At 33.8% G+C, this 15787-nt stretch overlaps 1 protein-coding gene across 11 annotated transcripts in view; it reads right to left on the minus strand.

The window, feature by feature from the left end:
• Positions 1 to 15787, minus strand: part of Epha5 (EPH receptor A5) — a 323256-nt gene that overhangs the window by 40808 nt on the left and 266661 nt on the right. For 5 of the 11 annotated variants that reach the window (XM_035453281.1, XM_027390976.2, XM_035453284.1 and 2 more), the window contains 3 exons: positions 7739 to 7806; positions 6343 to 6468; positions 5564 to 5749 (listed from right to left, as the gene is read on the minus strand). In XM_035453281.1, the coding sequence (XP_035309172.1) occupies positions 5564 to 5749; positions 6343 to 6468; positions 7739 to 7806 (380 nt within the window). Of the gene's footprint in view, positions 1 to 5563; positions 5750 to 6342; positions 6469 to 7738; positions 7807 to 13474; positions 13541 to 15787 lie in introns of all 11 variants that reach the window. The other 6 variants (XM_035453282.1, XM_035453280.1, XM_027390975.2 and 3 more) reach the window with 2 other exon arrangements.

Here is a 15787-nt window from a genome sequence, read left to right on the forward strand (position 1 = left end):
GAGATGAATTTTGATTAGTATCTATGGCTTTTATTCTCATCAGTCCTTAAGTACTAACTTGATGTGTAGCTTAACTGCTAGTTTTATCATTTCTAATACATAGGGCCAAACTTAAGCTCAAGAAATGTCAAAGCCACCCTTACCCCTTGTACATTTTAATCATTTTGCCATGCAATTGGTTACATTTACTTAATGTGTTTAGCCCTATAGTAGATACAATTGGCTATATCTATGTCAGTTTGAAGTAGCACACTGCATAGTAAAGGTGGTGAACAAGGTGCAAATATAAATATGATGCAAAGTGCAGTGAGATAAAGTGCCAAGAAATGCTGCTATCATTTAGAGCACGACCTGCTATATTATAGCACGGCAAGAGTTATTCCTTTAAAAATGAGTAAAATCTGTGTAACATTGGGCTCTGATTGAGAACACACAAATGAGGAAAATAAGAACCTCTTTCCTTTGCAGCTTGCCCTCTTAAGTTGGCATTCTGGTCTGGATCTGGAGTTTTTTGTTCTCTCAGCTATTTTGCATCATGGAGTGCCAACCTTTTATCATACAGACATTCAGTCTTGAAGGAAAAGTGAAATTAAATGATTATGATTCCGTGGAGAAGGACACAGTTAATTAAAATTTGAGAGCAAGGGACAGTATAGTAGTTCATTATAATAGTGGATAAACTTACACGAAGAAGCAAAATAACTACATGGAATTTCTGTGGAGAATGTAGAGGAGAATAGAAATACAGCAGAATTTCATCAAGATAAGCATGCATTGTAATGAAGTTGTTTGCTTGCTGGTACAGAAACATAATAGAAAAGCACTATTTGGTAAAGTCTAAGGGAAACAGGTGAGCAGACTTTGCTGTGAAATTGTCAAAGAGGGAAAGAAGTTGGAATAACACTAATTAAAATATTAATAAGGGTTTAAAAAGAAATGATCTAAGATACTATTGATGAAGACACCACATTGTTCAGACATGGGACTGTGAAAGAATCTTCCTAGATTTGACTTGGAAGCCTGTTCCCTTAGGATTATCTCTAACAATATTTTAAAGAGGTATGCAAGATGCCAAAGGAAAAGAACAGTAAAAGACCTACCACTTTCTAATGTTTACAAACCGCAGCAGCCAGACAAGATATTCCAAAATGTGCAGTAGTGACAATTTTTTTTTCTGTGGGGTAATTAACATCCGTACATTTGGGGTTAACACTCACTAAAGGAATAAATTATGCTGCAAGTGTAAATTTACTCAGCTACTCTATGAGGTCATAGACCACTGAGGAGAAACTACTGTCATCACTTAACTAAAATAGTACACTTTCTAACTATATTCTAAATATTTACCCTTATAGCTAAGTTAGGTGTAACTTTCCTCCCTCCTCAAAGAAAGTTCCTTCTGGAGAAAACAGTTAAATAATTCAGAATAAATTTAAATGCAGAGTTCAAATGAGCTGACTGTGGCAACCCCAGGCCCAATAATACATTTGCAATACAACCCTTATACTTAACGCTTGAAGAACATCATGGAAGAGGGGGCACATGACCTCATTGTGAGTGCCATAGTACCTAGAACACATGCAGTAAGATTCTTTTCTCCAAGGAAAAGAGAAAAGAATAAAAAATTAGGGGTATGGAGAAGTGGAAAGATGGGGAGGGGAGGGGGAACAGTGGTAAGTAAATGATATGAGGACATATTGTAAGAAATATTCAAAGAATTGTTAAAAGCATTATATTATTTTAAAAGAATGATCTCCTAAGAAAGAAATAAGACATTTGGAAAACAATAATAACCGTTTCCTATCCATCAACACTTTCAGAATATATTAGTCATCAATTGTCAATTAATCTGAATATGTAGAAGGAGAGTGAGATTACTGCTTTAAAGTTATTTCAACATTGAGTTAAATTTGTTAATTTCATAATAAAAGTAAATTCATTTTTACATTATTCTAATTAACAAGTAAAACTGTAAAATAACTTAGTTCAATGGAAATTTCTCTTCTTTTCTTTAGGCTTAGATAATTGCCACTGCCAGGAAAAGACATTGTGCATGTGATAGGTTCATGAGCATAAACAAACACACATGCAGCTCTGGTCATCGAGGCCATAGGCCAACCTCAGGTAGAATATCTTGAATTGAGAAACAGAACCATGTCTTGTTTTTTTAAAGAAAGACCCTCTCACTAGACTGCTTGGTCTAGTGAGATACCTACTTTTCTCTAGCTATCCAACATTGAAATTACAAACTGTCACCACTATGTTAGAGTTTTTAGATGACTATGGAAGCCTTAACTGAGGTCCTTATCCTTGCCTGGAGAGAATTCATTGACAAGGCTATTGTCTCAGCCCATGGAAATAAAGTTAACTAAGCAACTAGGGTGTGGAAATGGCTCAGTAAGTAAAGTCTAGTTTGATGTTAATGCCATAGTTAGAAACAGGATTTGACTTCCAAAATACATGCTAACGCAATCAGCATTGATGTTTGGATTTGTAACTGTAAGAATGCAGACAGGACAGAGATGGATCTCAGGAGCTCATTGACCACCCTGCCTAGCCTACAAGGCATGCTACCAGTCAATGAGACAGTGTGTCCCACGGCAAAACGAAACTGGAGAAAAGGAGTAAATGGTTCCAGGGAAACCACACCTGAGTTTGCCTTGGCCTTCACATGCATGTATGCACATAAGCACGTGCACAGTCCTCTCTCATAAATATTCACACACTTCAAAGAGCTAAGCATCCTAACAGTGGGAAAATAAGTAACTTATGTCTTCATTTTTTTCTTAGAACTTATTAAATGGTAAAAGTTGCTACTGTATAAGAACATCAAAGTGTCTTGTGTTATAAATGACTCACTTAAGCTGGGACCCATGTGTTTCTAAAGTCATGAGACTCCTCTACTAGATATATAGTATAGTGTGTTACATATATGTACATAAATGTTTTATACACATTCATATATATATATATGAATCTAAATGAGTCCTCAATCTTTTATCACCTGTGGTAATAGAATAAAGACAAGGCTTTCAATGACAACCATCCATAGGTGTGCTACTCCAGACTCTCTCTTCAGCTTCAATCAGAAAAATCACAAGTGTTAGTTGCACTTATGTCTCATTATCTGTGTGCTGCAGGTTGAGAATAATTGCTGAATAAATTAGCATCAGATCAGAGAGCATGAAATTAAGGATACAAATAAAGTGAGTTGCAACATGGTAAATTGAAAACAAGTTGAAGACTTTCTAAGTTGAACATCAAGGGCTGCATTTAAAAAAGGGAAATACAGTTTCAACTCACACAGATCATAAAGTTGAAACCAAAGACATATTTCCAGCTTTTGCATTTGCTTTCCTTATATGTAGCCTTCCTTTGGATAGCAAAATCAACAGAATATTTCATTAAGAGAATAAAAATTGAAAACTATCTTCTCCACTGCGGTGCTATCTCTTTTATAATAGAATTCACATCATCTGCATATGATCACGTGTTTACTTTGGCATTAGATCCTAATAATAAAGGTTTCAAGTGCATAAAATTATATGAGGAATTTGCCTGTGTTATTATAGGAAGTTGTCTAGTTCAGTTCCTCAGTACATAGTTGCATAAGTATGACATATAATAAATCATACATAAGGATACATAAATATATATGAATATATCTCTAAAACTTGGGACATTGTCTACTACTCTGAACCACATTTAGTTAAAAATGTGAAAATATGTACCTATTCACTAATACAACTTTTGGTCACACACATATACTCACCAACATGCATAAAAGAACATAAGAGTCTCTATGATGTCCTTTAAGTTAGGTCCATTTCTTTTTCAGGGTGACAGTAAGGCATAAGGTATTTAATTAAAGTAGCTATGTCTTAGCATAGATTTCGATAAAATCAGTTTACTTAAAGACTCTGCATTAATGCTCCCCACCCAAGCACAACTCACTATTTGGCTAGTAAACTGAAAATGTATGCAAATATGCAAAAGTTAACTAAAAGATTTTATAAGAGTTGCACCAAATAAAAGAGCATTATAGATTATTACATGTACCTTCATAGCACTGGAATAACCAGGAGATGACTCAGGAAAAACGAGGAGCTATTGTGTTTAATAATTTGTGGAATTTGAGTAAGAGTTTGAAGGGCGTTAAAAGCAATAAATATGAGGTATATATTTCAAAACACTACAGTCAGAGCAATGTATATAGTGTGTCTCCTTCTGTCCCTATACAGCTATGAAAAAATATGCATGTTTACTGTTTGACTGACATTTTTCTCTGTGACAGGAGAACTTGGGTCTCCAAGAAGGCATGCATGAACTCTGCTACAATGCTGCCTGTGCACTGATAGGGCAAGGCCAGCTGAAACAGGCCATGAAAATCCTACAAAAGGCTGAATGTTGGGACATTTTGAAGCTTTCTTTAAGTACAGTGTGGGATATATAACTTCAGACAATTCCAAATATTCATTTGATAATTATGAAATTATTAAGTAGAAATTACTGTTGCCAGTGAGAATTTTTGGAATTTTATCTAGACTTTCATTGACCATGTGTCCATTTCTATTGAAGAATTAAAATAGATTTTAAACTTTGAGTTTTATAATCTCTATCATTAAGATGGATGAAGGTACCTCAGAACACAATTGTGAAGATACTACTAATTAACACAGAAAAAACTCATAATGGGCATTGCCCAAGTGTATGCTCAATGATTACATTGCTACTTTCCTTGTATCTCTATGTTCATTTGATTTTGGTTTAATGCAATTGTTGTACATTTATTTGTGTACTTTACTTTTTCTGTGCAAATACACATGTGCATGCATGTGAATGTCATGTCAAATAGTAGTCTTTGAGTATTCATTCTGAGTACTATGTGCAAACCAAGTAACTTACGACAAACAGTATGTAAAAAAAAATCATCCTGGACTAGTGGAGGACCAGTTATATTCTTTATTGAGCAACTGAACATTTAAAGATTTTGGCACCCTTCATGGAGAGGCATAGTACATAAATGCATTCATAAGATGCTAAAAAATACCTAAATGCATGTAAATCTCTGGTACTTCTGAATAAGAGCTAGACTTCCTGTAATGAAAAACAAATTAATCCTTACTGATTAATTTATTTTTTTTTGAGGTTGTTGATGAGAAAAGTTAATTCCCAGTAGCAAATAACTAAACCAATTAAAAAATATGTAATCGGGGCCTGAGATATGACTTGACTGCTAGGCTCACAAGAAAAAATAAAAAATTTACATAAACAACAAAAAATAAAAACTTAATCTATTTTTTGCATTTTACTACTTACAGGTTTTTTATTTTCTGGCAATGAATTCAAGGTCAATGAATATACATCTTATAAAATGAAAATTTGTGCTCACCATATATCATCTTTAGGAAAAATCTACTAAAGTATAAGGAAATGTTTTCCATTTGAGAAATTTATATTCGTTTGCTCAGTTCTTTTAATGTAGAAACACCAATAATTGAAGCAGATACCCATGATGTGTATCACACACACACACACACACACACTGTGCCATTGTACTTACTTTTGGTCACAACACCTTCTAAATGGATGATGTTCGGATGATCAAACTGCCCCATTATACTTGCTTCACCCAGGAAATCTCGACGCTGCTTTTCAGTATAGCCTACTTTAAGCGTTTTAATAGCCACAGGTAATTCTCTTTTCCCTGGTAGTTTCAAACGTCCACTACAAACTTCACCAAATTCACCTTGTGAAAAGATACAAAATACTGCATAAACTCTTTTAGAATTCTTACTCTAATAAAACTCCAAATTCATGATGCATTAAGGTTCAGATGGAAGAAGATAAACTAAAGGTGAGACCAAACATCCACATTAATAAATAACAAAAGTCAATGTTACATTTTGAAATATCCACTACAGATGATCAAAAAACACTTTAGAATTTACTAGTTTCATCAATTTAATCTAAACAACCCAAATGGTAACATTAGAAAGAAATTAAAAAGAAAAAAAAACACTGACTCTAATTCATCTTGTTTTTGCTTCTCTGTGAGTACCTACTACTGATGAAAACAGAAAAGAAAAGGGAACTAGGCACAGATATATAACACTAAATGGCAAAAGATTCTTTCTTTGGTCTCTCTGCTAAGAAGGTAGACATTTGCTCATTTATGAACTACCCAGAAGCTTGTCTTAAAAGGTGATCAGTTATAAACAATTTTGAGAGAAAAAGTAAATTACAAGAGGTTAAGAATATTCTGTGTGAGAGAAGGGCATTGATGTATTACATTCTTAGTATAAACAAAGGTGAAAGGTCAGAATGTAGATGTCCACACACCTGCTCCAATGACTCTCTCAATGGTGATGCAGGAAGCTTCAATCTCCTTGGCAAATTCATGGACAGCTTGATTGGGATCTTCGTAGGTGTGTGGATCAATGTAGGTTCTTACTCCTGGCAGTTTAACTGTAACAATACATGGACATTAATGGAGTAGAGTGGATGACATCAACTTTGCTAACACTCTAATGTGACTGAACTCTCTAACTTCTAAAAGGAGTTGAATTGCAAGAAAAGAATTTCTTCTGATTTATGACATTTATGTTCACGTTCACAGCTATTTTACATTTATAACTTAAAAAGATGGACGTTCTCCCCTATACAAGAAATGTGTAACATGCTAGCATATCTATGTAATCATCTTCTGAGTTCCTGTTCAGTCTGTGAGACTTCGATAAATATTGAGAACGCTTTGATGATTGAAGAGGGCAGGGAAATAATGTCCTATCTTTTGTTTGTTCTATGGGGTCATTTTTATATATGTAATAGACTATTAATTTTAATTCCAAAAGTCATTTAAAACAACTCCTAGTGGTTCTGGAATAGAAATCAAAAGGAAAACCAAACTGTTTTTCACATGGTGTCTATTCTAAGAGTTCTGTAAATCATTTGAGTTCAGGTTACCGATAATCATACCAGGATTGCCTTTTAAAGATGGATAACAGACCCATAGGACTGGGAAGTATACTCCATGCTTCTCAGCATGATGTGTAGGGTCTTAGAAGAGGGAATGAAGCAAAAGAAATGTGCCCTCACTCATTTTTCAAATCAACTCATGTTATGTACCACTTACTGAAAACTGAACACTCTAAATTACCAATTAAAGTGTTGGAAAGATGGCTTAGTTGTTAAAGCCTAGGCTCACAACCAAAAAATAAAATACCAATTAAAGCTCACTATGTTATTTTTAAGCTTATTATTCTAACTGTATTTCACATATTTCTTGCAAAGTGTGTTCCTTTTAAGGTCATCTGAACCAAGGTTGCTGAAAGAAAGGCTTTGTACCTCAGGAAATTCCCATTGCAATCCTACAAAAAGAAGCAGCTGAGTGACATTCATTCATTAGGCCCTCTGGATGGCATATTTCATGATAGACTTCTACTCACTTTTCATCATCTGAGATTTTGATTTAAACTACAGTAGCTTTCTATGGTAGGCAAGCAAATTTATTTTAATGATTAAAATGGATCGATTTGGTTTTGAACTGAATAAACCATTCAGAGGTTGCTCAAGCCCAAGAGTTATAAATGCAGGAGTATTTGCTTGTTTTATGCATAATAGATTTGGTCAATGATTACAAATCACCTAACCCAACCAACAATTGGAATAATCACCTAACCCAAGCAACAATCGGAATAATAAAGTCTCTCATTTTTATTTTGCACAATTTGCTTACTGTGCCCATTATGAAAGTGCATCTTTTCCTCTTCTGGATCCTGCTTTGCTTTGCTGTAGCCACACCTCCTAGAACAAAGTGAGCCACAGTTAGCCACATCTAAAAGTGGTAAATAAACAATGTCACCCATGGAGCAGTGAATGTAATTGAATCCTCTCAAACCAAGAGCTAGTTTCCCTACTAGCGATAAGAAATGACAGCAACACTCATTTGGAATGGAACTCACTTTTCGAGCTGCTAGTTTTGATGGTCAACAAATCATGTTCTCTAGATTCTACTAAGTATTAAGCCATCTAAGCCTATATTAAAGGTCATTTTCTCATATGCCACACCACAGTCATCTTCTGTTCTCTCCTTCATGTCTAGCTAATTTGCCACTGCCCTTTCCAGTTGTAATTGCTCAATATTTTCCTCTGTTTCCATGATCTCCTGAAACGTTTTGGCCTTTCCTTCCTTCCTTCCTTCCCTCCTTCCTTCCTTCCTTCCTTCCTTCCTTCCTTCCTTCCTTCCTTCCTCCCTCCCTCCCTTATTTTCTTTCTTCCCTTCTTTCTTTTTCTTGATCCCTTCCCACTTCTTTAATGCTTACTCTAGCTTGTTTAGCAACTCTTTTCAATCATATATACTCAGCCCATTATGTAATTCAACAGAAATAAATCTTGCCTCTCATCTCTATCCATGAAAATTTCATCTATTGTTTTATTTACTAGCCAATAATTTGTAAGTTTTTGAAAACTACTCTCATTATGACATAACCTATAGTTCATGAATGAGAACTTTTAATTTATTTTGAAGTATACTGACTGACTAAAATACCTGTTTTATTTTTTCTGGTGCTTCTTTCCTCTCTGTTTATGAATGGATATTTTTAAATATTTCAAGCAAATATCTCTGTTTTTCTTCATTCTTTTCTTTAATAGCTCAGAATTAATTTCTTGGAAAATTCTGTTCTCACTTTGTAAATAATGATTTTATTGAGATATTCTAGGGCCATTCCTACTCAATGGGCCTAACAAATAAGTCAATGTTTATTTGTTTAAACCATTTCGATTTGCTTTTTTCAACCATTTTCTTTCCATTTTCTGTAACTCCAATATGACCACCTTCCTTAATATTTGAGCAATTTACTTATGTTCTTTGCTATGACTCATTTGTCATATCCCAAGTGCTATACAATATGCATTCTATAATTTATTTCCTAAAGCATGCTAACTATTCTTTCTTATTTATATGTTGGTTTTATTGACAGAGTCTTTCTGTGGATACCAGGCTGTCCTGGAGCTCACTAGCAGTAGTAGTCCAGGTGGCATCTAACTCACAGAGATCCTCCTGCCTCTGCATCCAGAGTTCCAGAATTAAAGATATGTGCCACCCCTTGCTGACCCTCAAAAGTGTACTAGATTGTATTATTGCCAAAATTTATTACTTAAGATATTTTTCTAATCTTCCTACTTAAATCCTTTAATAAAATTACTAAAATATTGAACATATCTTGTATCCTTTGGAAAATTTTTTTCCTATTACAGGAATTTATCTAAATTCTCTGATTGGTCTGCATGTTTTCATATATTTGAACTTACTTGCTCTTTTAAAGGATATTCTCTCTAACAATGGCCAAGTATTGGATTCCTTTTCAAATTTTGCTTTATATAATTTCCCTGAAACCTCAACTCCAGGAAGCTCTACTCTCTCTCTGGATGTGCTTTTTACACAATAGTGAAATACACCAACTTTAGTATGATTTTCCTTCAGCATTTGTCAGCTACTTAAATGACAGGAACTAGTAGTATTCACTTACAAATTTCATCAGAGACCTAGTATCTGATTTGGAGTTGGCATTCAACATATTTTTACATAGATGAATGAATAAATGAGTGACTGGATGATGGTTTGATTGTGCCTACACAATGACAGGTATTTGGAAGATGACTATGTTGATGAATACTGAGTTGATGTGGTACATGATTAAGCATATAACATTAAACAGCCAGAAAAAAGTGAAAATACTTAAATTATTTTCAGTGAAACTCAAAGGAAGTGATTTTACTATTCATAAGATCCCACAAGAAAATTAAATTCATCAGATATAAAAGTTTCATTTATAACTGCATTAAGAAAATGCGACCAGAACGACTATGTATTTCATTACAAATTTGATTCATGATTATTGTGTGCTATAGGTGCAGTGTCAAATAGATATTTACCAAGATGCCTTTTTGGTTTTGAATATGCAGATATTTAAAACAACTCATGTACTTTAGAATAAAAACAACACAGTTTGTTTTGTAGTTTCCTAGAGGTTATTCAATAGATACAACAAAATTGAAAACAAAATATATCTTAGTGTCACTTTTTTTTCCAAAAGTAGAAATATCAGTGTTTCCTTAAGGAATTGGAAATTAAGTAGTAAAACATACCTAATACAGTTTTTAAGAACTTATATAATATGATTAAAATATATTGTTTTTAGAAAAGGGGAATACATCCTAAACATTTGGTGTGCTTTGACTGTTATTATTAACACTTCATGAATTTCTTATTCAAGAGCCCTTAAGACATGAATCACCTCACCACAGTGAGATGGATAGAAGAGCGTACAAATACACAAAACTGTACAGAAATAGAATTTTCCCCATTCCAGATAATGTGTGTTATTTTACTACATTGTTCCTAGGTTGTTAGGTATTACATATTTCTTTTTATTTCTAATGTAAGTGACTCAGGAGAGCAGTTACTGCTATTTCTTACGAACAGTGCTCTAAACACAATCATATACATTTATCTTGATATTTGTGCTATCTTATTAATCCTGGCAAAGACTTTGTTGTAGGAATTTTGAGGAAACATAAAAGGCATATCATTCTTAGAGATTACATCAGCAAACAAGCATCCATTTCTACTCTCAAAATTTCCATTTGATAAGAAATTTTGCATAAAATTGTAAGGTACTCCAGAGTACCAGGTAATACATAGAAACAGTGAATTATTAATGGTTCTCTTGTGCCTAATGAGGAAATGTTTGGTTAATGGAATAGCCAAGGAGAAAGTATAAATCCTGCCTCCAACAACAGTCTTCACATGATAGAGTATCCTATTATCTTAATCTATAATAATATATTAAGAAAAATCAAATTACTTAATATTGCATGGACTACAGTCGTGTAAGGAGGGATAGTTATGAATTCCAATTTCTTTAAAAATTAATGTGTATATTTCTTTATCACTTTTTTGTTTTAAAGTTTAATTATAATGTGTTGAACTTTATGTCAAAATGTTTGAGATCTTAACAATTTACAAAGCATTGGCATTTATGTCTTCCTCATAGAAACTGCAAAATACAGTATTCTAAGCAATGTGTCACTATGTATCCCCCTGCTGGCCAGAAATGTGGTATGATAACTGTTCCAAACTCAAAGATACACCATCCTTTTCCTCCAGGGTGCTAAATTTAAAATACTTGTACTACCACACCCAAAGTATTCTTTCTTAAAACACATCTCTTTTCACCATCACACTCACTGTGTATTCTGACATAATAATGACCTTAACCTTTGAATAATGTTCAATTTAAGAATTTTATGGCTGGAATCTTAAAAATATTAAGGCACAGGTTTTGTGAAAAAAATTGACTTTTACAATTCAGGAGTCTCTCCAATTAAGTCAGGTGTTTGGGCTTATGTGTTAAGATTCAGCATATGACATTAGGAGGAACTCAATGAACCAGGGTCACTTGGGGTACCAAACTCACTCCAGGTCAGTCTGTACTGGAGAGTAAGAAAATTCCAGTGGGTAGAATTGGGAACATATGATGAAGAGTTTTACATAAACATAGATGTTTTACATAAAAGTTCAGTTTGCTTTATAAAAGGAAACAAAACATATGAACATTAGGTTTTCAGTATATCAACTAAACACAGGATGGGTAAATTTTGTTTTATGGGATAAAGTTTTTCAATAAGTGTATGGTAACAGTATGAGCATGTGAACACAAATGGGTTATTGGATATTTAGGTTGTCTTACTAGCAGAATGTCATGGTCCTCATTCATACTTATTTCAAATAAATTCAAGGAAGCTGAGATGACAGGATCTTTGAGGATAGGGACATGTAAACTACAAATAAAATTCATTGAAACTTCTCATTTGTACTTCTCAGGTGAAATGCTTCTATGTGGAAAAATATTCTCTGCAACTGTGGGAATGGCATGATGAATATTTTATCAAAAAAGCCTTTCCAAAACATTGTAGTACCTGAGAACTTGTGTTGTATTAAATTAGCCATGATATGCTTTTGCAATCACCAATAATAGAAAACTGAAGATCTTCATATTTTAAATAATATAAAGATGAATTATAGTATATTCTCATTGCTGAATAAAAATTTACTTCACTTCAGAGTTTTAATATAACAATACATTTCATAAGGTATGATACAAGATTATTGGTTTCCAATTTCCTGTAAGGTTTGTACAACTATTCCAAGAAACATGTAGTTAATACATGAGCAAGAAGTTAATAAAGTTGAAAAACTGAGAAGAGGATGAATCAAAGAATTCATGATCTTTTTAGATTTAAATACGTCAGCCCTATTTCCACACATAAATTTCACTAATCAGCCAAAATCAGTTATTCTCAAATAATTTTAGATGACTACATTGATAATAAAAGTAGTAATTCAAAATGCCACCCCTGGCTCAGTAGCAAATGTACTTGTTGCTCCTTTGGACAAATAGAGTTCATTTCCCTGAACTCATTGGGTCACACACATTCATCCAAAACTCTAGCTCAGAGGATCCAGTGCCCTCCTTTGGCTTCCAAAAGCTCTGCACACACATTCACAAAGCCACATTCAGACACACAATGCAGATACAACAAAAATAAAAATTAGATTTCAAAAGGCCATCATGTAATACTCTATAATGCATTTGAAACTGACTTTTATTGACAATTTTGACTACAAATGAAAATAGCACAAATGCAAAGGTTGGGACTCTAACCTACAAAAGAAATGTCTAGATTATTTTACAATCTAGCTCACTATGGTGCAGGATTCCCTCTAAATGTAACAATGGAATTTTCCTGTCTACCCCATCTTAAAATATTAAAATTATAAGCCAAATACACATTTTAATTTTCTTTTGTTTACAAATAATTCAGGTTATTTCAATTTGGCATCGAATATATATATATATATATATATATATATATATATATATTATATATATATTTAACTTCAGTGGTATCAAAATAGGAATATCACTTCAAATATAAGAAATAATTCCATTCCATTATAATTATATTGTATTGCCTCATCAATGTCACATGTATCCATGATAATTATGATGATAGAAGACTGTGGTCACATTATGGACATTCAATGGTTTCGGGACACAGAAAGGTGATTTTACCTGGACAGAAGTCTTTCATGTATGATATGGAATTCATTGAATGGAACAACGCAAACAGTGACATGTTAAATGGGACAGATCTTGACATACTCTGCTCTGCTCATAGTGTTTTATTTAAAATGACCTATTGTCAAAATCCTCAGGAGTTTCTTTTTCGGGAATGAGATCTATCTACTGTCCTGAACTTTCACTGTAGTCTACTCTTCTCAAGTTTAAAGCATAGCTGGTTCACTACCTGGTAAGATGAACACAGGTGTAGAAAGTAAAGAAAGGTTGGAGAGAGGACAGAGAGGTGGACATCACACAGAGGTGAGGCAGCAGGGAACACTAACCATATTAGGCTTGGATGGGCAACAGCGCACAGGGAAGAAGCCCTCCCACAGCCACACTCGCAGCAACTGAAAAGCAAACAAGAGAGCCCAAGATAAGGAAGCGATCCCACTCCCCCAGAACAACATAAGACACTGTGGGTTTCCCTCCGGTGTCTGCTTCACTTTCCAAGACATAAATTCCTCAACATGTGCAATCGATATTTTTTTCTCATAGTGCCATTTAACTTAAGACATCTCTCAGATTAAGAAATAAAGAATATGTTCTAAGTGGCTATTTTTTCTTTCCTTAAAATTATTATTCAGGAGGAAACATAATTAGGCAATATATTTGAATTGATTGTTCTCTATGAAGTATAACATACAAATAAAGATATGCAAAATTAAATATTCCTTTTTTTTTAAATGAATTCCCTCAGAGTTATATCTTGAAGATACAGGTAGCTATTTCACGGCAAGTTTTGTAGGTAGCCTCGTTTAAAGTGAGAACAAGGTCTTACTCTTTAACCCACTAATACTTATGCCCATGAAATTGGTTAATGCAGACTATTGAAAATGTCTTGCTATGTGACTCTAAAATAACTTTTGGAAGAACACCAACATTAAATTCCATTTTTGGATGTTGAAAATTAACTCATAAATGTATAACTTCAGATTGTAGTTATATAAAAATAAAATATAGATAATGCATACATTTCTGGGGATATTGCAACACACAAATTACTTTTAATTTCCAAAATACTGATAATAAATGTCCAAAAATATGATGCAAATTATTTAAGAGATGCATTTTATTGGTAGGAACCATGTAAACTTAAGGCAGAATTCAGCAAAGAAGTTATTTAATGCTTCGATGCACTCACTTCCATTTATTTTTATGAATAGCATTTAGAGTAATTTCTAGAGAACTGTAATGGAACTCCATAATGACTTCATACAGCAGCAACTCCAGGCTTATGATTGAAATCATTCTATTTTGAATCTTACTTGAAATGTATCTACTGTAATTCATATAAAATTTACAAAGGAAAATAAAGACAATGTCTAATAAATTTCCAAATGCCTATGAAGATATATAAGCACTTCTAAAAACAATACCCATGGACATTTCCCACAAGAACATACAGGTCCACATGTTTAATTTCCTTCTCCCTCTCCCTCCTTTTCCTCTCAAAGCATCATGATATATTAATTTCCAAGTATTGATAAGTGTCTGAGTATTTGGTTTTCACTTGCTAAGTAAATTGATTCTATAACATTTCTTTAAATGCAAATATCCATAATTAATTCAAATCATAGTTAAGATAAAAATAACAGCTAAACAGAAAAATTAAAGTACTTTGATCTGTTGGTTGATTTTAATGTATTAGTAATGACAGCACTGTTCTGAGATAGCTTTAATCCATCTCCGTGCTTAGTAAACTAAGGTGCTGGGTGTCTAAGTAATTCCAAAACAAATAGTAGTTCCTGGAATATACAAATTTCAGAGTCTGTAAATGGGTCCACTGATCCTGTTCCTGGCTAGTATGTCACATAGTCTTCTAGCTAGGTCAATGATTAAAATCTCATGCATGTAAATGTAGTGATATATTACTTATGATTTATTAAAGCTGGACTGACTTTACTTCATAAAAGTAAAGTCAGCCAAAAGCCTTTGAAACCATACACACACCTTTAATCCCGAACAGCCAGAAGCTAGGAGGTGGTGGGACACACCTTTAATAATAGGACTCAGGATTAAGAGAAATACAAATCTCCCCTCTTAGGCATATACCCAAAGAATGCACATTCATACAACAAAGACATCTGTTCAACTATGTTCATAGCAGTGCTGTTTGTAATAGCCAGAAACTGGAAGCAACCCAGATGCCCCTCAACTGAAGAATGGATACAGAAAATATGGTACATTTACACAATGGAGTACTACTCAGTGCAAAAAAAAAAAAATGGAATCTTGAAGTTTGCAGGCCAATGGATGGAACTACAAGAAACCATCCTAACTGAGGTAACCCAGTCACAGAAAGACAAACATGGTATGTACTCACTCATATATGGATATTAGACATAGAGGAATGGATTGCCAGACTACATTGCACACCTCCAGAGAAGCAAGGAAACAAGGGGGACCATAAGAGAGAGATATAGGGTCTCCCAGTGACATGGAAAAGACAAGAACCCCTGAATAAATTGAGAGCATGGGGGAGGTAGCAGAAAGAGGAAGGAAGAAAAAGAGGGGGAAGGAGAACATGCGGAAATAGGAAGATTGAGTGGGGAGAGGAATAGAGGAGAACAAGAAAAGAGAAACATCAATAGAGG

Source organism: Cricetulus griseus, assembly GCF_003668045.3.
Source record: "Cricetulus griseus strain 17A/GY chromosome 1 unlocalized genomic scaffold, alternate assembly CriGri-PICRH-1.0 chr1_1, whole genome shotgun sequence".
Lineage (NCBI taxonomy): Eukaryota > Metazoa > Chordata > Mammalia > Rodentia > Cricetidae > Cricetulus > Cricetulus griseus.